The sequence below is a fragment of the Panthera uncia genome, chromosome A2 (assembly GCF_023721935.1).
Source record: "Panthera uncia isolate 11264 chromosome A2, Puncia_PCG_1.0, whole genome shotgun sequence".
Classification (NCBI taxonomy): Eukaryota; Metazoa; Chordata; class Mammalia; order Carnivora; family Felidae; genus Panthera; species Panthera uncia.
Window position 1 is genome coordinate 16,057,150 of NC_064816.1, and position 26,369 is coordinate 16,083,518.

Below are 26,369 nucleotides of genomic sequence, written 5' to 3' on the forward strand. Positions count from 1 at the left end.
AAAACTATCTGGCCCAAACGTTCATTGTGGGAGGCTGAAAAATCCTGTTCTAGAGCTTGATTTGCTGAGCTACACTGTGAGCTGAGCTTGTGATGACGATGGTTCTCTCCATGTTTACGTAAGTGAATTCCTAACCCAGGGCTCCAACTGCCGACCCAGGCTTGCCTTCTTTGCTGCAGTGGACTCCTCAAAACCCACAGCAGAGAATGATCTTATTTCTTAAATCCCTTGAAAAAACAAGGCTAATTCTGGGTTTCCTCTGGATAGCCAGTGGCCTCAGGTAGTTCTAGAAGGAATTAGAAAAAAGACCTAGAATGTAACAAAAAATAAAAATCAATTTCTCTCACTAAGGTCGTTGGGGCCAGAAATGTGTAACTTTAGGGACCACCTTATGTATCTGATTATGGGGAGATTTTCTTAGGATACTCTATCACAGACTTTTCAAAGAAATTTACTTAAAAAAAATTTCTTCCTTTATTTTTTTCCTCATGAAGAAAGTTCAGGCAGTTTTTTCCAGAATAAAACTAAGGAACCCTTTGACATGCAAAAATCAACAAAGAGCATTCCGAAAAGCGTAAGGCTGAGAAACGAGTGAAGTTCCGAGCTTGGACACTAATGGCAGCATTACATAACAGGGAATCAAAGACATGTTTTCAAACAGAACGTGGTGACAGACTAGCTGGGAAGGAGGAGGAAGGCTGATATATTAGCAGACATTTTACAGGAGTATAAAACACCTTCATTCTTCCTGCTATGAGCTGGCTCCTTACCTGCATTCTCAGAATCACCCATCTCTCTCTATCCTTAAATTCATCTTTCTTCCCATTGCCAGAGTGAACTATGTTTCACACATGACACTGTCTCTCTCCTGCCTAAAATTATTTCCTTGCTCGTTATTATCTTACTGAATGAAGTCCACATAGGATCGGGACTCTGCCTACTTCTTCCACTCTACTCACTACTCTTTCATGTTCTAGGAATATCCAGAAATAGTCTTCCTAGTCATTGTGCCTGTGGACACTTTGCTCTGTACCCAAAATATCATATACTGGAGCCAACAATACAGCTGTCCCATTCCCAGGAAGCCATGCACTGAGTCTCATCCACCCACCCTGACACACAGCCATCCCTATGTACTTGTCTTGTGCTCTGGGTACGGCTCCAATCGTGAAGCTGAGGACACTGCACTCATTTTTTTGTTTTAACCTGTTTCCGTTGAATCCCTTACCTGCAAAGACTATGGCCTAGCCATCTCAGTCTACAGAGTCTGCTGCGATGCCTTAAACACAGTAACAAATAAAATCTGCTGAACGTGACCACAGGGAACTGGACTAGACCAGGAAAGGAATTTGTGTTTCCCATGGCTCCAAATGTAAAAAAACAAAACAAAAAAACCCCACACAAAACCTGTAAAAAAGGGCTCTTCCTCAAGACAATATTTTTTTAATTGGAAGACATACTCATCTAAAATGTAATTCAAAATTACACAGAAAAAACAACTCCTTGGGTAGCATATCAAGGAAAGGTGTATCAGGGACATGCACACTATGAGCAAATCTTTGATGCTGTTTACGGAGTATCTTCCAATGCTACTGCTTCTGTAATCTAACCAGTATAAAAAATGTGGGGAACTCTTTCAGTGATAAACGTTAATAACCTTAATGGATTTTATCTGCAGGTACAAGATTTCATGTCCACTAATCATCTAAGGGAAAATAAACACAAGGCATGAGAAAACAAAGCAGGCAGGAGAAAGACTGAAGTTAACAAGGGAGGAACCAATAAGCTCCCAGACTCAGGTCTTGTCAATTTCAAGCCCAGGGACAATTATAATGACCAGGAAGACAACTGTTACAAGCTGAGGACTTAATATTGTAAAAGCCTCTTTAAAAAACCCCCTTAATCACTATGAAATAGAATGCTGACGTTTCTTCTTCCATTCTGGCACCCTGAATCTGTCAATGCAATGTCAAACTGCTCAGAAGACTGAGTTATCAGCCTTTTGCGACTTAAACTGGTGACACATTTTCAGGTGAAACCCCTGGAATTCCTCACACATCTTACAAATGAAATCTACTCAAATAAGTCTCCATCATCTTGATCTTACGCAATGTGTTTTTTCAAAAAGCTAACAGAAAGCCTTATGTAGCCTTCATGTCTACCAATTCATTCAAGGTCTTTTCAAATTCCATTTATTCATCCAATGTGTAGATTCTATTTTGGTTATTTGCAAAGCTGAAACTATGCCTCCAATATATGTAATAAGACATTGTACTAAACAAAATCACAGATAATAATCTGCAGCATTCCACAGAAGAACTGTGTGTGTGTTTTGATGAGAGACCATATCAAATAAGGTGTTTTTAAAATAAAAGCAGGTGGTCTCAGAAATAATCTAAAATAGTTGGGGTGCTGCCTGTGTGATATACTTGTCTAATAAAATGATATGATTGGGGGGGAAACAATAAACCTTAATGCATCTTCCAGATTTATCTATTTATTAGGAAAAAATTGACTGGTTTTGGTCGTTTGGTTATAAATCCTTTAAAAAATTTTCATCTGGCTTCATATTCTTAAGCTATTAATTATCAATAAATAAACTACAGAAATAGAAGATGTTAGTGGTAAGCAATGCTGCTGGGGCGCCTCTGTGTAAGCAGAGACAACACCTGTTGATTCAACTGCATGTTTAAAAGAAAAACCAACCACTCTACAGGTTCCACCTGCAGGAGGAAAAAAAAATGCACTATTGTGTAAGGATACTGTGGTTTTCTTGAATATGTTCAGGAGAAACAGCAGCTCAGCCATTCTGTTCTCACTCTATTTACTATTCACTATTCTTAAACGTAGAAGAGGAGAAAATTCTGAGTGTCAGTGTATAGAAAGAAAAAGAACTGATAAGAACGATACTCCAATTGGTGCTGTACAACTAATTACTCCCTAAAGCCCAAAGCAACATGAAAGTATATTCCCCGCAAGTACTAAAAACTTTAAACACATTAAGTAAACGTCCAGGGCAAATATGACTAGACAAAACAGTCCTGAAATAAGTAAAAAGTGGTTCAGAAAAGAAGCTCTCTGCATATTACCGATAACAAATGAGTAGATGAGAGTACATCAAAATAGTGGTAAAAACTTGGGGCGCCTGGGTGGCTCAGTCTGTTAAGCATCCAACTCTCGGTTTCGGTTCAGGTCATGGTCTTGCAGTTCGTGAGTTTCAGCCCTGCATTGTGCTCTGTGCTGATAGTTTGGAGCCTGCTTGGGATTCTCTCTCTTCCCCCTCACCGTTCGTTCTCTTTCTCTTTCTCTCTCTCAAAAATGAATAATTTTGTTTTAAAGTTGGTAAAAACTCAAAAAGAAGAAATCTTTTTGAATTTTAATCCAGAGATATTGAGAAGACAGAATAAGGAAAAGGAGAAGAGGGATGTAAAAAAGAAAAAGAAATAATACACCACTAAAACTTCTTAAACCAAATACAACTGTTGGAAAAACTCAAAAAACAAAATTAAAAGCAATACAGAAACATGAACCATCACAAGTCCCGCTTTGGGCAAAACACAAGCCCTGGGTGAGTCCTGCTTCTCTCTGTCTCTGTCTCCCTCCCTCTCTCTCTCTCTGCCCCTTGTGGGATATTCTCATTCCCTCTCTCTCTCTCTGCCCCTTGCGTACTTGCTCCTTCTCTCTCTCAAAAAGAAAGGAAGGAAGGAAGGAAGGTGAGCTATCAGCAGGTCCAGTGTATCTCAGTGTGGCTCAGAGACCCATGGGGCACCATATTTTTCAGGGGGACCAAGAGATCAAAACTGTTTTCACAATAGCAACAGGACACTGCTGCTTTTTCACTATGATGACACATGCACGGTGGATGCTAAAGCAGTGGTGAGTGAACCACCTACCCTCAGCATGAATCAAGGCAGTGGCACCAGTCTTTTTTTTTTTTTTTTAATGTTTAGTTTTGAGAGAGAAAGAGAGAGCTCGTGCGCGCAGGGGAGGGACAGAGAGAGGGAGAAACAGACACAGAATCCGAAGCAGGCTCCAGGCCCTGAGCTGTCAGCACAGAGCCCAGTGTGGGACTCGAACTCACAAACTGCGAGACTATGACCTGAACCGATGTTGCATGCTCAACTGACTGAGCCACCCAGGTGCCCCAAGAGTATCTTAATAATCACCTTCTTCTTCACTGCCACACTCACAAAAATAATCCAACTTTACTGTAAAATTATTAATCTTACAAATTTAAACATCAAAGTTCACTTGTTTTTGATATTTGGTACTATGAAATGTGAGGTACACAAGAAGACTAAAAATCAACTATCCAAGCATGATGGCTATCTGAAGGAAAAGCACTGTGTGATCATTTGAGTTTCAAGCTCAACTAGCCATTTTCATTGAAGATCATTTTTTTAAAAATTTTTTTTAGGGGTGCCTGGGTGGCTCAGTCGGTTAAGCGTCCGACTTCGGCTCAGGTCATGATCTCGCGGTCCGTGAGTTCGAGCCCCGCGTGGGGCTCTGTGCTGATAGCTCAGAGCCTGGAGCCTGTTTCAGATTCTGTGTCTCCCTCTCTCTGACCCTCCCCCGTTCATGCTCTGTCTCTCTCTGTCTCAAAAATAAATAAATGTTAAAAAAAATTAAAAAAAAAAAAATTTTTTTTTAATGTTTATTTTTGACAGAGAGAGAAAGAGAGACAGAGCATGAGTCGGGGAAGGGCAGAGAGAGAGGGAGACCCAGAATCTGAAACAGGCTCCAGGCTCTGAGCCGTCAACACAGAGCCCGACGCGGGGCGTGAACTCACAAACAGCGAGATCATGACCTGAGCCGAAGTCAGACACTCAACCGACTGAGCCACCCAGGCACCCCGAACATCATTTTTACTAGCATGTAAATGCTAGCACACCATGGCTAACACACCATGGTCTGTAGGCACAGATATCTGGCAGACATTTTCTGATCAGCACGGGAGTTCTGATCTGCTCCATTTCTGACCTGTGCCAGTTCACCCTGCCTTAGGCATCATGGTGGTCCCTTGCTCTGGGAAGTCATCATACTGATGCCAAACTTAGTGCAGACACCCAGCTAGCATAGCACACTCCAGTCCTGAACCTAAGACTTAAGCAACCCTCCTGCCTCAGCCTTCTGGGCACCTGGGACTAACAGGCACTCACCACCACAACAGCCTGGCAAATGTTTTCTTAAAAGCAAACAGGATTGTCAAAAGTGTCACTTTGAAGAAAACAACTGAGTGCTTTTTGCCAATGATTAAGTGAAAATTAGAATTCTGAAAAATACGTACCTGCCATGAAAGCCTCTCCTACAGGAGTATTTATAATTATCTGAAAAGGTCATTAAGATATTCTTTGTGTTTCCAAATACACGTCCAGATGATACTAAATAGTCCTAATGTATTTTAACTAAAACAACATATATGATGAAAAAAACAAATATAAAAATCCAGCTGTATTCTATTAAGTCAAACATTATAGATATGGCTAATGGGTGACACCACACTTTTTACTAACACACTTGTTTTTCAAAATCTATTTCTGATAAAAATTTTTCATAAAAACTTGCAATGGGTTTATTGTTATTTTTAAGTAAGTTAGTTTCCTCAGTTTTAATTTACAATACAGAAAATACTGATTAACTCACAAAAATTCTTTGAAACCTCAATGTAATTTTTAAGAGTAGAAGTATATCCTGAGACCAAAATGTTTGAGAACTGCTGACCTAGTCTAGTCTTCTATTTGATGCTTCATTTCTGAATTACAAATGTTACACATGATATACAAGTTTGGATCAGATGAATACTCCACTGAAAATGAGCTCTCTTCCTCTGCAAGTTCTTTGCTCTAAATGTTATAAACAGAGCAAGCACTAGAAGTTACCAGCAGCAATCATACCTCCCTCCAGGTTGACCCCATTAATGAAACTAGAAAACTCGTTCTTTTCCCAGCACCACCTGCAATACTTGGTGACCACTGAGACCCATTTTGATTACTGAGATAGAAGGGAAGACTGACGAGGGGCTTCTGGTTAAGCTTTTCTTTCCAAGAAGAGCCCCAGAAGAGGCCCCAGAAGTGCCATTTCCAATTTTCTTACTGTTTTGAACAGGGATATGAAACCAGTGAATAAATCAGCCTTGCTGGGAGCAGAAGAGAACACACAGAGACAGAATGCAGACAGCTAAAGAAGGAAAACAAAAGAAGAAAGAAGCTAGGAACCTGAGGATGTACTTGAGTAGTAAAATGTATGTTGGAATTGCCAATCTAAAGATAGCCAGTTGAACAAAAAAAAAAAAAAAAAAAACAATGTCCTTTTTGGTTTAATCTTTGCTAGTTACATCCTGTTCTTTGTAGGCAAAAGCATTCCTAAGAGATCTAACAGTACACTTCCTCATTTGGTCCTAATTCGGCTCTCACACGTACATTCTACCCACAAATACTATGTAGTACCATGCAGTCTTCATTTTACCCAATCACTGTTCTGTAACTAAAGATAAATGGTCCTCTTCAAAAATGGTTGATAAATATGGAACCTAACATTCTCTTACTCTCCAGAGTAGAAATAATTGCTAAGAGTTACTTGTGTAAGTATTTTCAAGAATCTCCAAAGACATGAAGAATTCCAAAAAGTATTCAACAAGCTGACTGACATATCTTGAATTACCACTAGTTTACGACAGTGTTCTACTTTCAAGAACAAACAGTATTTTCAGTGGCAGGCATCTTCATCTACTTCTCTGGAATGCCTTCTGGGAAATATGGAGGTTGTACAAATGCACACCAGCACCAGAGAACTCATCTACAATGACCGAGGTGGGCTAAGTTACAAAAACAACAACTGGAATCTGAAGAAACATTCCACTTCAAAGCAACATCTGCTACTCAAGGTCAGCAAATTATTGTTACATGGGAATGAGGTGCCAGAAGTGCCAAATCTTCCAATTTTGGAGGAAAAGTTACAGATCTAGACTACTTTTGCAAAGCCGTAATAATTGTTTAATATTGGCAAAGATTTAAAATGAAACAACCCAACCTGGGCCAAAATAACACATATCCAGGTCTGATCTTCCCTACTGATAGCCAGCACATCACTTCTAGGTATGATATTTAAATAATGATGGACCAAGAAAATTCTCTTAAAACTCAATACATGGTTCAAAAAACTTCAGGATTAATTCCAAAGGTGTACTTCAAATGCGAGTCACAGAAGCTAAGCACCCACCTCCTGTGTGGATAAAGGGGCTCCACTATTAATGTGCTTACCTCCAGGAGCAGAAGGGTCTCCTGTTCAGTCCATTCTCTTCCAGCACTAGCACCTTTACTCTAAAGAAACAAAACCAAAAATTAGACACTCACTCCTAAAGGCTGAGCATGGAGCTCAGCAGGAGTTCCTTCTAAGTTCAGGGGGCTGTTTTATGCACACAACCAAGTAAGTCCCTAAGCAGTAGGTGGGGCACCTGACTGGCTCAGTCGGTACAGCATGCAACTCTTGATCTTGGGGTTAAGTTGGAGCCCCACACTGGGTGTAGAGATTACTTAAAAATAAAATCTTTGGAAAAAAAAAAGTCCCTGAGCAACAGAAATAAAACACTTGAGGATCCTAAACTTCCAACAGAAAGGCAGACCTATTTCAAAGATTTCTTGTTTTCTATTAAGGACTCATAGACCATTTAGATATGTTGTTTCTATTATTTTGAAGTTTGAAAATACTTTTCAAGCTACAAAGGCACAATATTTTAATGCATACCATGAACTGGTTGGATATCATAAACGTAACACAAATTGGTATAACTTGAACACAGTACTTTTTCTAAGATTCAAAGACAAATTGTACTACATATAAATTACTCTGGAAGATTCTTTTTTTTTTTTAATATTTTCATGCTTATTCATTTATTAAAAAATTTTTTGTTAAATGTTTTTATTTATTTTTGAGACAAAGAGACAGAGCATGAACAGGGAAGGGGCAGAGAGAGAGGGAGACACAGAATTCAAAGCAGGCTCCAGGCTCTGAGCTGTCAGTACAGAGCCTGAGGCAGGGCTCCAACTCAGGGTCTGTGAGATCATGACCTGAGCTGAAGTCGGACGCTTAACCGACTGAGCCACCCAGGCGCCCCTGTTTATTTTTCAGAGAGAGAGAGAGACTGAGTAGGAGAAGGGCAGAGAGAGAGAATCCAAAGCAGGCTCCAGGCTCTGAGCTGTCAGCACAGAGCCCAACATGGGGCTTGAACTCCATCCAGGAGAGAATGATCTAAGCTCGACCAACTGAGCCACTCAGGCACCCCTTGAAAGATTCTTGATTCCAATTGCAACAACTTCATATTTTCAACATCTCTTGAATAAAATAATCACCAAGTAATTCCCTAAACTGCAAATCACTCTTTCCGTAAGAATCCCTTTAACTGGGGGTTGAGCCCGGGACTGTTGATTTTGGCTCAGGTCACAATCTCAAGGTTGTGGGATCAGGCTATGTGGGCTCCATGCTAAGGGTGGAGAGTGCTTGGGACTCTTTCTCCCCCTCCCCCTCTTCTCCCTCCAAAACAAACAAACATTTTTAAAAAAAGAATCCCTTTAACTGACAACTCACATGAGCATGGGGGGTATAAGAAAACCAACTTTGTGTTACCTAAAAACTAAGATTTATCAATTGATTCATACTTCTTGATTTGTACACCGTGCTCCCTTCAGAGACTGTCAGAAGACTGGATGTGTGGTATACCTGACATTATTCTTTACCTGGAAATGTTATTAACTCAGAATATACATTCTAACATATCCCTTCTCTGTAAACTCTATTTGGGTAGATTATAGTTTTAAAAATGAAGAGAAAATTTCTATAGTCTGTGATTTCCTTGTTTGTGACAATAAAGCCTCTCAATTTGTTGACTCAACCTTTCTGCATACTGTGTTACATATTGTGGGTAAAAGTTAAATTATGATTTGCTAGGTTTCCATGGTATTCAATACATATTCTGAAATTTTTGCAAAAAACTGTACTAAAAATAACTACTTTAACTAGAGAATAAAGAGGAATTGAAACATTGTGGAAATAAGCATGGTAGAATTAAGTCTTAAAGCAGGACTTTGTGAGATGGACAAAAAGGCATGTAGCTAGAACTCATAATACATTGCTCAGATTCCTTAAGGATTACTTTCTTTTTAATGACTTCTATTAAGTTTACTTATTTATTTTGAGAAAGAGAGGGAGAGGGCATGCAAGCGGAGGAAGGGCAAGAGAGGGACAGAGAGAATCCCAAGCAGACACTGCACTGTCAGCAGAGCCGAACGTGGGGCTCGAATTCACAAACCATGAGATCATGACCTAAGCCGAAATCAAGAGTCGGACCCTTAACTGACTGAGCCACCCAGGTGCCCCATAACCCTTAATGGTTACTTTAAGACAACGAGTTTCATCTTTTAATGAACTAATCTCAGAAATGACTGTCAATCAGACAGAGGAACAAAATTCCAAGAGGAACAACATTCATTAACATTTCATCTAAATTCTAAGGAAGGAAAACCTGAATAACAGGAAAGATCTGTACAACCTAAACATGACGACATTTATTAGGTAGGTGTGTGGCAGTGAGCATTTCTCCACGTCTCAGCCACAAAGGTACAGTTTCTCCTCTTGATAAAAACTAGTTCTGAGAAAGGTGCATAATCTCATCTCATAATCCTTGAGATGTTTGTGGGGGTTGTGCATGGTTTTAGAAATGCTTTCTTTGGTGTTTACTAAGGCAGAATGTATGTTCAATAAAAAACCCAAACCTTAGGTATACAGTTAGATACAATTTCACATATACACCCATATAATCACCTAAATCAACATCTAAGGGTTCTCTCCTTTAAACCTCAAGTTGATACCAACAGGAGTACACACTATTCTGACTTCTATAATCACAGGCTAGTTTTTCTTGGATCTGAACTTCGTAAAACCATTCAGTATGTAGTCTGTGGGTCTGGCTTCTTGTTTAATAGTAGGTCGATGATATTCAACCACACTCTTTTTATGAAGTCATTTCTTTTCGTTTCTGTGTTAATATTATATTGTTTGAATAAACTACAATTTATCCATTTACATGACTGATTGTTTATGGTTTTTGGCTATCTTGGATAAAGCTGTTAAGGACAATCATGCATATTCTTTTATACATTCATTCTTTTTTAAACTTATTTATATTGTTTATATAGCCAGAAGCTCAGTGACTTTGTGTGTGTGTGTGTGTGTGTGTGTGTGTATTTATATTTAACTATAAAAGAATATAATAGTTCTCTCCACTTTTATTTTCTGGAAGAGTTTATACAGGTTGGTATTATTTCTTCCTCAAATGTTTGGTACAAATGCATCAGTAGAATCATCTGGGCCTAGAGTTTTCTTTTCAGAAAGATGTTGAAATATATATAGATATAATATATACAAGGCTATTCAAGTCTATTAGTTCCATATGGCTACTATAATCAAATTCTCACAAACTTGATGAAATATTCAAAATAACAAAAATTCATTCGCTCATAGGTCAGGGGGCTAGAAGTCCAAAATCAATACAACCAGGACAAGAGCTGAGGTGTCAGCAGGACCGTAATCCCTATGGATGCTCCAGAAGAGAATTCATTCTCTGCCTCTTCCACCTTCTGGTGGCTGACTCAGAACTCCTTGGTTTGCAGCTGCCTTATCTGAACCTCTGTGCCTGAGGTCACACTGCCTTTTCCTCTTCTGTCTTCAAATCTCTCTAGATTTACCTCTTAGAAGAACACATGTCATGGCACTCAGGGCTGACCTGGATAATACAGCGTTATCTCATCTTCAAGATCTCTAACTTAATCACATCAGCAAAAGAACCTTTTTCCAAATGAGGTAATGTTTACAAGTTCCAGGCATCAGGATCTGATTTCTTTGGAGGACATTTTTCAAGCTATTACATTAGGTTACCTATTTCATCCTGAGTAAAGTTTTTTATTTTGTTGCTTTCAAGGGGTTTGTCCGTCTTATCAAAGTGTCAAATATATTATTATCAGGTTCTTGATTACATTTTTAATATCTTTTTAATGTACAGAGAATCAGTAATATATTCTTTCTTTCCTGATTTGTAATTTGTGTCTTCTCTTTTCTTCTTGATCACTCACTCTGGTCGGAGGCTTATCAAATTTACCGATCCTTTCCTTATTTCGTTAATAACCATCTCCTTATTTCGTTAATTTTCTGCATTGTTTTTTTGTTTCTGGTTTCTAGTTTCATTTTGTTGTGGTTAGCTAACCATATTTATTTCACGTGTATGAAATCATACAACCACATTTTATAGTATCATTCCTTTAAAATTTCTTGAGAGTCATTTTATGGCTCAGAATTGAATATACTTTGGTGAATGTTCCCCAAGAACTTTAGTCTTATCTTACTGACCTACCTACCTACGTATGCTATCAATTGCTAAGAGCAGACTACTGAAATCTCCAACTACAATTCTATCAGTTTTGCCTTATATATTTTGGAGTTTTTTAATGAACTATACACCTAATTAGGGCAATCATGTCCTTTTGATTAACTCCTTTATCATTATGAAATGTCCATGTTTAATTCTGGTAAAATAATTTCTAATGTCTATTTTCACTAGTATTAACATAACTGGTATTCCTTGGATTAATGTCTAGAAGGCACGTCTTCTCTCATTCTTTTACTTTATAATTAGATTTCTTACAGACAATTTATGATTCTTAGTTTTTTATGCAGTTTGACGATCCCTGTTGCTTAACTGAAATACTACAACCATTTACAAATAAGGTTATTACTATCCCCATGGTCATATATAAACCTACCACCTCCCTATTTTCTACTCATCCTATCTACCCCTTCCTTTCTCATTCATTTCCTCTTATGGGGTAACTTTTTTTGAGAAGTAGTAACTTTTTTGTGGAATATTATTCTGTTTTTATCTCCATTCCTGACTTATTAGCTATAGGTCTTTAAATACTCTGTGACTTAGAATCCTCATCTCTAACGTGTCATGGTGTATCCTCAAATACCATATAGCATAAGAACTTTAATATAGTGTACTTCCATTTCCCTCTGCTGTACCTTGAGCCATGTTTGGTCCTTAACACATATTGAAAACCTAGAGATCTACTGTTAGCATTTTTGGTTTAAGTAGTCTATTACCGTTTTTTAAAACTACAAATCAGGAGGAAACATCTTTTATTCTGACCCAGGTGTTGACCTCTTCTGGCATTCATTGTTCTTCCATGTAGATCCAATCCCCTTCAAAAGTATTTGGAAAGTGTTTGCCAAAGTATTATATACTTTAACCTGAAGCAGCATTTTTTATCACATTTCTAAATTATATCAGGAGTTTAACTCCATGTAATTGTCTTTCTGCCATTTTGGTCATTTCTACATGTTATAAACTCCTTAAAATGATCACTGCTTAAACAGTCTATATTTCTTCATATTTAATCGTACATTCATTCGTCTCCCTAGACGTATACCTTCCTAGTCTTGTGGGTCCATCAGGGATCAACATCCTTCACCCAAAAAAACTTCCCTCAGTTTTCCTGTACTGTGTGCTAGTGAAAACCTAACCTCATTCTCAATGTCTGCCCTTTCACTCCTGAAAGGTATTCCTACTGGATACAGAACTCCAGACCGACAGCTTTACCTTCAGCATTTAAAATGTTACTATACTGTTGGAGTGCCTGGGTGGCTTAGTCGGTTAAGCATCCGACTTCAGCTCAGGTCATGATCTCACGGTTCATGGGTTTGAGTCCCACGTCAGGCTCTGTGCTGACAGCTCAGAGCCTGGAGCCTGCTTCAGATTCTGTGTCTCCCTCCTTCTCTGCCCCTCCCCTGCTTGCATTTTCTCTCTCGCGCGCGCGCTCTCAAAAAATAAACACCTGGCTTCTGTCATTTCTGCTGAAAAGTCAGACATCAGTTTTATGATTATTTCTTTGAATTTAATGTGTTCTTCTCCAACGCCACTCACTGCCCAATGTGGTGGCTACTTTTAAGGTGTTAGTTTTTTTGTTTTCTTTTGTTTGAGAGAGAGCATGCATGTGTGTGAATGGAGGAAAGGGGCAGAGAGAAAGGGAGAGAGAAAATCTCAAGGAGGCTCCACACTTATCATGGAGCCTGAAAGGGGAACGACCCCACAAGACCTGAGCCGAAATCAAGAGTCAGATGCTTAACCAACTGAGCCACCCAGGCGCCCTGTTTAAGATGTTAGTTTTTAAGGTAAGTTTAAGCATGATGTGCCTAAACATGTTTTCCTCTGTATCCAAATGTGGATCAGTTTAGACTCTCTACTGAGTTGGTATCTTTTTATTATTTATCAAAAATGATTAGCCATTACATCTTCAAATATCACTTCTGTTTCATTCTTTCTCTTTTTATAGGTCTCTAATGATAAACATGAATTCTTTTTACCATTTCTCACGTGTCCTTTAAAGTCTGTTCTCTTTGACCCCCTCTGCCACCTTGATCAAATTTATTTTTCTCTTGGTGCTTCAATTTTAAGGTAGCTACTAACCTGTCTGAGCTCACTATTCCTGTCTTCTGTTGTGTTTAGCCTGCTGTTAAAACCACCCAACGAGGTTGATTTCAGGCACATTTTTCAATTATACAATATTCCTTTGAGTCTATATATTCCAATTATGCTGAAATTCTCCACTTTTTCCTGTTTTAACATATTATTCATCATTACTTTAACATACCTACATTCTAACCATACAGAAAAAGTGGTAAGATAAGTGATTGTGGTTTTATAAAATGCCAATAGATTAATTAGAATGCTCACATTCTTATGCCCTAGAAAGTTACGTTTCTTATGAAAACTGATACTTCTTACAAAGAAGAATAAAAAGGACATGCTGCATTGCAGCCCAGGTGGGTCTAGAAACAAAGTCCTTACCTTTGCTAAGGTTTTCTTGGAGTAAATGTCAGTACGAAGACCAAAGTTCTGCAAATCAATTGGTTTTTCCTTGTTCTTCTCAGGAAAATTTAACATCTGCTGAGCAGCAGGGACCTAGGAGTCAGAAAAATGATGAATGGCTTTATTAATCTCTACAAAGTTAAGGGGATAGAATTTTTAAAGCACTGTATAATGTTGACACGTAGAGAGATTTCAGAATAAAATAAATAACCACACCTTTGCCCTACACTTCTAACAACATTTCAACATAGGCAACAGATGTTGCGTATAAGCAACATTTTTCTGCCTCATTTAAATCCCAGAGAAAATCGACAATAAATTTTCTTTAATATGCTACCCCATTTCACAGTGAAGAACAATTTATACCTTAGACTCATGTTATTCCAACTTCAGGCTATATAAAATCTGGTTGACATAGTAATCTTTTCAAGAACATGTGTTTGTTCACTTTCCAAATGTTAGGAAGGGGAAGAAGTTTCATACAGTGTATAATTAGTGTAATATTAAAAATGCCTAATATTAGGTTATTAGAGTAATAATTACAAAAACCAGACTTATAATAATATTTGTGTAATCATTAATTTACCTGAGGTGATCGAAGATGTAGAGGCACAAGCCCAGAAGGGGTATCAGCTAATACATTGAAATGAGGAGTAGGAGGAGGTCCCATTGCCATGGGTCGACTTTCTGGATCCACTTGATAATTGACAAGCCCCCACTGCTCTAAAAAGGCATGAACCCTGGAAGAGTAAAGCTCTGAAACTTAACATCTAGAAACTGTAACTCACTTCATTAACCATCATCACATTTCACTAAAAAAATCAAAACAATAAAACAAGTAAAATGTTCTCTATAGGCTATGAAGCACCACAAAGTTAATTGACAATTTTGGTTTGTTGTATGAGGGACAATTTCTACAAACTCAACATCATGTTGATAACATAACACCCAAAACCTTACAAAGCCTGATTATTTCCATCACAGAAAGAAGAAAACAAATGTTCACTTAAGTCCAAGGTGAAAAAACTCACACACAGGCCAAATTCAAACCAGGAGATTCCCATTTGATTTGTTTCTTTAGACAGATCTAGTGTAGAGAGCTTATCCACTCTCCAGATCAACCCACTCTCCATCCCTGGTCATTTTACGATTTTACCATAAAATAAAAGATATCAAGTGTAAAATCTTAAAAAGAAGAGAAAATGCCAAGGTATTAAAAATACTCAACCCCTGAATAAAAAACATTTGATTAAGGTATTTTATCAACAAAGGAAATATCCAGTTGGATCAATCAAACATTAAACAGCAATGAATCAGTAACCACCTGCAGTGAAGTGTCTAAGAAAAAGTCAGGCATTTTACCTCATCACAGCACACACATCTCCAGTCAAGTTTCGCCGACAAGCAGTGCTGGTTAAATATTCTTGGGGGTTTAGGCGATATGTGTCAATCATAAAATTTCGATATGCCAAGTATCTAAAAAGCAGTGGCAAAATTCATAAGGTGAACACACACATCCTTTCAGAAATAATAACTCATAGAGCCAATAATCTTCTGATTCCCTATAACCAAATCCAACAAAAAGTTTATATTCCAACAAATACTATTGAGTGCTTACAGTCATTAATGTAATTAAGGATAATAGCTAATATGCAAAACAACTATTTACTAATATTAACGATAAGTAACAATAAAATGATGAAGTTAACGTAAAGTAACATAGGGGTGTCTGGCTGGCTCAGCTGGTGGAGCAGGCGGGTTTTGTGTTTGGAGACAGGAGTTTGAGACCTACGCTGGGCATAGAGTTTACTTAAAAATAGATAGGTTAAAATAATAATATGAGCTAATATAAATACAAGCTTGGTCACAGGGGTGAATGGATAAATAAACACCTGGTTATTTATGCTGTCTGCAGAACTACTGTGTATCCACAGTAATTCATTTAAATCTCACAATCTCTCCCTAAGGAAGGGTCCACTATCATCTCATTTATCGATGAAGAAACTAAAGCACAGAGTGATTAAAGTATGTGTCCTAGGGGCTCCTGGGTAACTCAGTCAATTAGGCATCTGACTGTTGAGTTTGGATCAGATTATGATCTCATGATTTGTGAGTTCGAGCTCTGTGCTGGGCTCCATGCTGACAGTGGAGCCTGCTTGAGATTCTCTCTCTCCCTCTCCCTCTCTCTCTCTCTCTCTGCCTCACCCCACCCACCAAAATAGATAAAATAAAATTTTTTAAATATATACATTAAAAAAAAAAGTGCCCTAGACCACAAGGCTGGTAAGTGTGGAGCCAGAATTTAGCAGAGTGTGTGTGTGTGTGTGGGGGGGGGGGGGGGGGAGGGCGGCGGCTGCTCTAGAATCCATGCTCTTAACACGTGCTGCCTCTCATTTCTATATTCTTAGTAGAGCCACATGTTGATCTGGCTCTGACAATGGCTATATACCCAGCCAGGCGATGAGTAGAACCCATGAGGCCAAAATCAAAGCCAAAACAAGAACAGATAAAAAAGGAGAGAAAAACTGGGATTCGGAGTCACAGGAGACTTATTTTACAACAAACCCAAACACTTCTGTGACAAAATATTTATTCATTCATTCATTCATTCATTTACTTATTTACTTATTACTGTCTTTTTTAAGCAACAACCTTTTTTTATTGTGAGCAAGAGAGAGAAGACATGTGCAAGTGGGGGAGGGGCAGAGAGAGAGTGGGAGAGAGGGAGAGAGAATCCCGAGCAGGCTCTGTGCTGTCAATGCAGAGCCCAACTTGGGGCCAAATCTCACAAACTGTGAGATCATGACCTGAGCTGAAATCAAGGGTCAGATGCTTAACTGAATGAGCAACCCAGTCGCCCTCTGCGATAAAATATTTAAAACAAGATTTTAAGAAGCTACAGACCTAGCCACAAAAGAAAAACAAAAGTCTGGCAAAGTTAAGGTGGGTTACATCAGAATAGAAAAGGTACACTGCTCAAAAAAGGTCTAGTATACACATAGATGGATAAATAAAAACCGTAAATTTTCAGATTTAAGCGGACTAAAATGATAAACTGTGCTTTTAAACAGAAGACTGCCAAGAACCAGAAGTATTTACAAACGCTGGCAATTGGCAAATTAGCTAGAAGAATATACCATGTCTCACTAGATGGAAAGACTATCAGGGTTTCTTATGCCAAATCTTTGTGGTGTTTTTGTTTTTTTTTTTTTAATTTTTGAGAGAGAGAGAGACAGAGCATGAACAGGGGAGGGGCAGAGAGAGAGGGACACACAGAATCTGAAACAGGCTCCAGGCTCTGAGCGGTCAGCACAGAGCCCGACGCAGGGCTTGAACTCACGGACTGTGAGATCATGACCTGAGCCGAAGTCGGACGCCCAACCGACCGAGCCACCCAGGCGCCCCTGACTGTGGTTTTAAATGAATCCTTACACTTTTGTTATGGAAAGGCTAGAATTATCTAAACTTACAACCTCAAACTATTGTGGACAATCTACTATAAGAAAATATTTATTATTCAATTATCTATATTCTGTCATGCATTCAATGTGGAAAATCACCCTTCCCAAACAACTTAAGCAAAAGACATCTATTTGTGAAGTCACATGAGTATAACAAGCAATGAATTAATACTATAAAGATAATATATGGAAAAGTATTTATAGTATGACAGGTGTAGATTTATTTTGGGGCAAGGGTTTCCAGAAACGTGTATTTAACAGTCACCAGGCAAATATACAAAAATACTTCCCCAAAAGATTCTTCCATCTCCAAAAAGGTTTTATCTCCAATGCAAAAGCACAACAATGCTTTATGTAATTAAGATCAATTTATAGGCAGCTATGTCATCATATCTGGCATTCTTTCAATTAGTAATCATTCATTAAGAAAACAAGATAAAGACTCCACCGTCTCTCAGATTATCATACGTAAATATACATAATCTATAACATAAATTGGGAACTGTTAAGGAGAAACCTCAGCTCATTTTGGTGAATGACTATTACTAATTTCAATCATGGCTGTAAGAGCTCACATGCATATAGTTCAAGATACAAATGGAAGAAGAAAAAATGTAGAAAAAATTCCTTTACAGCATGGAATTCTGTGCGGCTGAGGTATGAACACTGTTCTGCATGGAGTAACATATTTGCAAACTTCCAAACATTAGCAAAAATAAGTGTTCGACTCTTGGTATCAGCTCAGGTCATGATCTCACGGTTTGGGAGATAAAGCCCCAAGCTGGGCTCTGAGCTGACAGCACAGCACAAAACCTGCTTGGAATTCTCTCTCCCGCTCTTTATGCCCCTCCCCCACTTACATGCTCTCTCAAAATAAATAAATACTTTTTAAAAAAATTTAAAACAATTTGAAGAAACCCCTGCCAAACACATGCAAATTAACAATTTCTCTACACTTCAGCCCCATTCTAAAGTAGTAGTATCAGGATTACATCTTTATATTTCACTCACATTTCTGGAGTCTTGGATTTGTTTTTCCCATTGAAAAATTCAGGAAGAGCACGCCGTTCAATCACGTGAATACTGGGGAATAAAAAACAAAAAGTCCTCTTAAAAAAATAAAATCTTAAAATTTAAGCTAAGTAATTTTCAAAGTAGAACTGATAAATCCAAAAGGCAAAGAATTATTATTTTTTTTTTAATGCTTGTTTTTGAGGGGAGGGACAGATAGAAAGGGGGACAAAGGATCCAAAGCAGGCTCTGTGCTGACAGCAGAGAGCCTGATGTGGGGCTCGAAGCCACGAACTGTGAGCCGAAGCTGGACACTTAACCACTAAGCCACCCAGGCGCCCCTCAAGCATTATTTTAAAAAATCAACTAGCTTGCACAAGTTCCTATGTATGAAGAGCATATAATAAAGGTTTCCCTCTCTAACCCTCAATATGTAACTGTAGTTTTTCTATTCCCATAACCAAACTCAAAAACTTCAATCAACACACTGAAAGCAATACATTTTATTATGTATTTGACATAACATATCATGACCACATGATGAACCACAAAATACTAAAAGCTCTTTGGATACTGGCTGACGAACATTGTAGCAGCTGGCACAGAAACAAACTGGTGAAGTGAACAACCAGCCAAAAGATGATGGAATTTACAATGATCAGTTTCTTGGGTTTTTCATATCAATGCAACTTTTTTCCAGCCCTCAGAAACTTTGTGATAAACTCTTTTTTTTTTTTTTTTTAAGATTTCAGTAATCGGGGCACCTGGGTGGCTCAGTCGATTGAGCGTCCGACTTCCACTCAGGTCATGATCTTGCGCTTCTTGAGTTCGAGCCCCATGTCAGGCTCTGTGCTAACAGTTCACAGCCTGGAGCCTGCTTCGGATTCTGTATCTCCTTCTCTCTCTGCCCCTCCCTTGCTCACACTGTCTCTCAGAAAAAGAAAAAAATAAATAAACATTAAAAAAAAAAAGATTTCAGCAATCTACTGCCTTTATAAAGATCATAGAACAAGGGATGCCCGGGTAGTTCACTCGGTTAAGTGTCCAATTTCAGCTCAGGTCCTATCTCATGGTTCGCTGAGTTTGAGCCCCACATGGGGCTCTCTGCTCTCAGTGCAGAGCTGACTTTGAATCCTCTGTACCCCCCCCCCCGCCCCTCCACTGCTTGTGCTGTCTCAAAAATAAACATTTATAGGGGCGCCTGGGTAGCTCAGTCAGTGAAGCATCCAACTCTGGCTCAGGTCATGATCTCATGGTTTATGAGTCTGAGCCTCACATCGGGCTATATGCTGACAGCTCAGAGCTGGAGCCTGCTTTAGATTCTGTGTCTCCCTCTCTCTCTGTGCCTCCCCTGCTCACACTCTCTCCCTCTCAAGAATAAACATTTAAAAAAATTTTTTTAATTAAAAATATAAACATTTATAAACAAAGAAATCAATCATAGAACTAATTTTTACTATTTAGGTAAAGGCCCTGATAATTTTGCAAAATGTTACAGATGAAAGCACTATAGAGACCATGTAAAAATCAGGCCTCATGAACTATACAAATGACCCACCTGTGTATCTAGGACAAAGGTTTTGACACTACTACAAATCAATGTTTTTACTGATGACACTTTCTAGTTTCTCAGTGGCTTTCCAGATATGCAACATGTACTGGTTACACAGAGAAGAGCAAATCAGTAATCTATGAATGTAACTAAAAGCATCGTTTGGCTGGTTCAGTTGTAGAGCATGTGACTCTTGACCTTGGGTCATGAGTTTGAACCCCACATTGAGTTTACTTAAACAAAAACCATTCATTCTTGCATTATTTGGGAACATATAAATTGTTTGAACTGGATCTGTACTGCCAAATACTATAAATACAATGAATTACCTGGAAACTTCTAGAAGATAATCCCTAAGACAAATTAATGCTATATACGTATGTGTAATGACTTTCCAAATTTTACTATGAAGAGAATAGCTGTAAGCAATTAATTATATAGTTCTAATATACCTCTCATTGTTTTATTGTTACAGGTTAGGAAAGGCCCACAAAATACAATTTCTATATTCACCAAGAACAAAACACACATGAATGTTTAATCCAAAGAACTTTCTTTTCCTTACGTGCAGGCAGCTAATTGCTTAGGTTCTGAAAATGAGTCAGGAAGTGGGGTATTCAGAATCAGAAAATCTGAGTTCTCCCAATTGTCAAATATGACTCTGAGCGCTTACATGGACACAGTATTTACCTTTATCTACAAAACAGGGGTGTGACACACACCTCCACTATCCACTAGAGCAAGCTTTATGACACACAATGGTTATGATGCAAATGAGTGTTTCTGTAACCTATAAAAACTTACCAAGTTATGTAGTATTAAGACTTTTTTCATTTTAGAGGAAAAGAACACTAGTTTCCTCAAGTGTGTCCTTTTCAACTGTTCTGAACCTGAATATGTAATTATAATTAATAACACTGATACTGAGACACTTCCAAATATAAAAATAATTTAACACAATCAATGTAATGAAGATTGACCTTCAAAGAAGAGCTATATACTTATTGTGTTCCAGCTTCTATTTATTCAAAACATTTAGGAACTGCATTCAGAAATGTTAAAGGCATGCAGAGAAGTCTCAATATTAGAGTCATATTTTGTGGTTTTGGAAAAAAATATAGCTCCAAATGGATCATCTACCCTTTTAAATTGGCTTCTAAAGATGTATATATGTCTAAATGCCATGTACAAAGACACACATACATAAAATCACACCTATCCTTAAAAAATGATAATGTATAATTATTGAGAGCAGGCAACAGATCCAAGTAAGACCACAAGATTCTGAGAAAGGGCACCATCCATCACTTAAGCGTAAGTTATATATGTAACTTTCCAATGAAAATACCTTAAAGAAGCTAACTATTTGGAGGGGTAAGTTCTGGAACATACATTAAAAAATAAAAAGCCAGATAAAAATCAGCCTGACATGAAACAGTCACACTTCATAAGTAATCAATAAATAAAATATCTAGGACTAGTTATTTCCAACCACACTCCAATGATGTCAAACGGTTTTGGTAAAAATAACAGGGAAGATGCTGAGGAGAGTGTTTTCTTGAAATGTTTATACATGAAAAGCCTAATGTTAAAAATATTTCCTACTGGGGCACCTGGCTTGTTCAGTCGGTACAGCATGTGACTCTTCATCTCAGGGTCATTAGTTCAAGCCCCACATTCGTTATTAGAGCACACTCACAAAAAAAAAAAAAAAAATCATATTAAAATGAAGCCATTACTAAAGATTTTATTTGTAAGTAATCTCTATGCCCAACATGGGGATCGAACTTACAACCCCGAGATCAAGAGTTGCAGGCTCTACCGACTGGGCCAACCAGGCACCCCTAATGTTTCAAAATCATGTAATGAATGCCAATATTTTATAATTATTAAATATTTAACTATTTGCCCATCTGAATCATAACTGATTCTAAATGAATTAAGTCTAAGCTTACAAAATTTTACACCCCCAAGTTACAACACAACTTAGTCTCCATCCCTAAACTGCTTTAAAGAACACATTCCAGGGGAGCCTGAGTGGCTCAGTCAGTTAAGCGTCCGACTCTTGGTTTCAGCTCAAGTTATCATACATAACGGTTCATGGGTTCAAGCCCCGATTCAGACTCTGACAGTGTGGAACCTGCTTGGGATTCTCACTCACTCCCTCGCTCTCTGACCCGCCCCCACTCGCATGCACAAAGTCTGTCTCTCTCTCTCTCTCTCTCTCTCAATAAATAAATAAACTTAAGAAAGAAAAAAAAGAACACATTCCAAAGTTAAAATCACTTTCCATCTTCCTTCATCCATCTGACAATGATTAGTGACAAGAGGGACTTGGGCAGAAAGGCATAAGATAACTTCAAGAAGTTCTCCCACACCTAAGTATCTTATTTACAGGTATACATGGCCCACTCACCAGTTATAATCAAACCATGATGCATAACTAGGAATAATAATGTGATTGGTCTGCTCTGTCACATTATCTTCTCCTGGGTCAAGTGAACGACTCTGATCACCTTTGCTAGGATCTTCGTCTTCCTATAGAAAAGAAGCCAGAGTTGAGAGAAACAGAGAACTACAGAGAGATATGTAACAGCTTTCAAACTTCTGATATTAGGGCATAAAATGAGGCCACTTGATCCAATTTCAAGGATTAGAAAAACAAATTTCAAATAAAAACAACCCTTCACAGTTTTAAGGTACCTTCACAAGATTCCCAGATGACACAGCAGATTTTATTCCTTGCTTTTACAGATGAGGGAATCAACTCAGAGAAGACTCAAAACTTTTCTTACAATAGCTTGCTTCTTGCTTGTCTAGTTTTATCTAATCCTGGGGTCACATATCTAGCTCTCAAGTGATTTATAAGGAGGTGACTCAAAGACCCTAATGAAGCATAATGACAAGCTTTCCCCTATTCCAAAGATTCATCAGTAAGTATCTGCTAGCAGCTACATGCACCTTATTCATTCCTCACAGTAACAGCAGCGATTACTACTACTTTTGTGGGTGAGAAAATGATGCACAGAGCTATTAAGTTATAAACAGGGTAGGGGTGCCTGAGTGGCTCAGTCGGTTGAGCATCCGACTTCGGCTCGGTCATGATCTCATGGTTCATGAGTTCAAGCCCCACATCGGGCTCTGTGCTGACAGCTCAGGGCCTGGAGCCTGCTTTGGATTCTATGTCTCCCTCTCTCTCTGCTGCTCCCCTGCTCACACTCTGTCTCTCTCTCAAAAATAAGTAAAGATTAAAAAAAAAAAACAGGGTAGAATTCCTGAAATCCCGGATTGAGGGCCTACACTCTTAATCATTTTCACTAATAAAAGTCAGCTCTGATTTTTATCCAATTTACAGAGGTTTTAACTAATGATTCCAACTGAAAACCTGGCCTGGCTAATACAATAATTTAAAAATCACTGCTGTGGGTCAAAACACAAGAACATTTCTTATGCTTCCAGTAAAAAATAGTAATAATTACTTCTAAATAATATCATGTAATACAAAGTTTGTATTCAAATGGTTCCAATTAACCCAAAAATGCCCTTTATACATTTTTGTCCCCAAATCAGAACCTAATCAAGAAATCCATATTAAGTGACATTTGCATCTCTTCAGTTACCTTTAATCCCTGCCTTCCTCTGGGGGTGTATTTAATGAAATTTAAAGGTTTTAAAACTCCAGACCACACGACTTGTACAATGTTTAACAATTTCTATTTATCTTATTGATTCTTCATAATTAACTTGCAATTAAACATTTTTATCAAAAATATTACAGGAAGTTAAGTTTTTTGACACTCAGATGTTTTCCAATTTTGTACAGTTAAATCTACAACCTTTCATCTGTGTTTTTACTGTTTTTATTCTTATGAAATTCTTTTCTATTAAAAACCAGTTCTACACTTTAATTTCTATCTTTAACTTCATTCAGTGTAAATATCTGTGCAGCATTATTTGAAGTGAGGATCTAGTATTACTGCCTAGAAACTTAAGACAGTAATTTCCTTAAGATCAATGAGTATAGAAAAAAGGTAATGTTTGAAAACCCCAAGGAACTCTGGTTGTTACTTAAATGATGGTGAAACAAGTATGCTAATATTGATGACAAAGGTAAGAAATGTTATCTCCCAAATCAGGGGAGCTAGTAAAAAATATGTACATGGTTAAAGTGGTTTTGAAATGAAGGTTTCACAAACTCAATTAGAACACAAAATATATCCTTTATTTAGGAGAGAATGGCACTGCAATTAATAAAGGCCAAGAGGGTGCACCGGGGTGGCTCAGTCAGTTAAGTCTCCGACTTGGGCTCAGGTCATGATCTCACCATTCATGAGTTCAAGCCCTGTGTCAGGCTCTGTGCTGACAGCTCAGAACCTGGAGCCTGCTTCAGATTCTGTCCCTCTCTCTCTCTCTGCCCCTCCCCTGGGTGGCTCAGTCGGTTGAGCGTCCAACTTCAGCTCAGGTCATAATCTCACGGCTCGTGGGTTCAAGCCCCACACTGGGCTCTGTGCTGAGTGCTCAGACCCTGGAGCCTGCTTCGGATTCTGTGTCCCCTTCTCTCTCTGCCCCTCCCCCGCTCGTGCTCTGTCTGTCTCTCAAAGGTGAATAAAGATTAAAAAAAAAAAACAAAAAACTTTTTTCTTAATAGATAAAAAAACAAATAAATAAAGGCCAACAGTCTATGGTTTAATTATCTGAGTAAGGAAACGCACGGGATGGCATTGTGGGACGAGGTGTTACAGTAAATACATCTAACAAGTTTTGGGTTCAGTTATACAACAGACTTAGCCTTGGTTTCAAAATGTCCCCTGCCCCTGGCATAAACAAAATCTCCTATGCCAATTGTTTGGCTTTTTATTTGGGTCTCTTTCACTACCACATAAGAGTATTTACACAAAATGATGACATATTTTTATAAATGTAACATTTGTTAACGATTTTAAGTAGTTGGTTAACTGAAGAAGTCTGATTTAAAAAAGAAAATCACAGAGGTGCCTGGCTAGCTCAGTCAGTGTAACATGCAACTCTTGATGTCAGGGTTATGAGTTCAAGGCCCACACTGGATAAGGGATAACTTAAAATTAAAATCTTAAAAAAAAAAAAATTAAAATCATAAGAACAATTCAGATGAAGAGCCTTACATAGAGGAGTTTCTTGAAATACTTTTCAGGGCAATCCTGTCATAAATAGGTTCATTCCTTGAATGTATAAAAACAATAAATGTCAATTTGGGGGATTTCTCTCACTCAATGAAAAAGAACTATCCATTTTCAGCAAAGGAAGAAAGTTATTTCAGAGAGATTAGGGATTAGTTACACTTATTAATAACACAAACGACAGTATGAATGAACAATGGGCCATTTACTAAAAAGAAAAGTAAAATCCTGCCTTAAATCCAACACCTTTCAACAGCATAATTATTGATATGTCTCCACCATAGAACTGATCAAACAGGAAGCAGCTGACTGTAATGGCTCCAAAAAGGTTAAGAGCATGACCAAAAGCTGTACTGGCTGTGGACTGAAATTGTACTGATATAAATGGAAGGGAGAAAATCAAGGCAAGGTATGGTCCCTGCTCACCTGTACCATCGGATAACACCTGGAACACTGCACTCAGCTCTGATTACCACCTTGCAACCAGAGCTATAATGGAATTGGAAATTAGCATAGGAGAGACCCTACATGAGAAGATAGAAATTTCCTTTTAAAAAGTCTTAGGAGTCGAGAAAGACAAATTATTTCAGGGATGGGTTGAAAACAAAAAATTAGAAGGGCCTCAAAATTGAGTATTTCTAAGGCACTTTCAATCAGTGTTTCTACTGCTCCATACATTGAACCCTTAGATAGCTACTTTTGCACCAGGCATAATTAAATTGTTACCTTTCCTCCTGTTGTGACTGTTTCTTCATCCTGCTCATCTGCAAAATCAAAATATACAATTATGTAAAAATCAGGTATATATGCTCTTTGGATTACTTGGAAACTTCAAGATAATTTTTAAAACTTTATATAATTATTACTAGAGAGGGAAAAGGAAAGAAATAAAACATTATTAAAGCAAACCCACCTCTAATAATTCAGTAAAGTGATACTGTACACAGAAGCACAAAGATGAATAGAGCTTCAAGCATTAAATAATTAAAAATTTCCAACAACAGGGAATTTATAATTAATTACTGCTTAGGCTACTAATCTCAGTTATGATCTTGCTAATAAAAGGTAAGGGACTTGATTAGGACTCTAGCCACTTGAGATTTAATGAAACAAAGTAATGACATTTTGGATCTCAGAGGAAATGAGTTAAGAAATGAGGAGTAAAGAAAAGAGGTGAGAATCAATCACTACAAAGTCCTGGTAAGAGTGTTAATACCTTCTGAGGATAGAAGACTCCAAAACCTAAATGCTGGCCTTGCAAAAGAACAGGAATA

General features: G+C 38.0%; 1 protein-coding gene across 1 annotated transcript in view; it reads right to left on the reverse strand.

Annotated features, from left to right (window-relative positions):
* The window catches only part of SMARCC1 (SWI/SNF related, matrix associated, actin dependent regulator of chromatin subfamily c member 1), a 173,598-nt gene that overhangs the window by 77,034 nt on the left and 70,195 nt on the right, over positions 1-26,369 (reverse strand). Inside the window, exons 14-20 of the mRNA XM_049639431.1 lie at positions 25,822-25,859; positions 22,356-22,477; positions 18,388-18,459; positions 15,278-15,391; positions 14,502-14,655; positions 13,895-14,008; positions 7,260-7,319 (exon numbers count right to left, since the gene is read on the reverse strand). Coding sequence (XP_049495388.1) covers positions 7,260-7,319; positions 13,895-14,008; positions 14,502-14,655; positions 15,278-15,391; positions 18,388-18,459; positions 22,356-22,477; positions 25,822-25,859 — 674 coding nt within the window. The remainder of the gene's footprint in view (positions 1-7,259; positions 7,320-13,894; positions 14,009-14,501; positions 14,656-15,277; positions 15,392-18,387; positions 18,460-22,355; positions 22,478-25,821; positions 25,860-26,369) is intronic.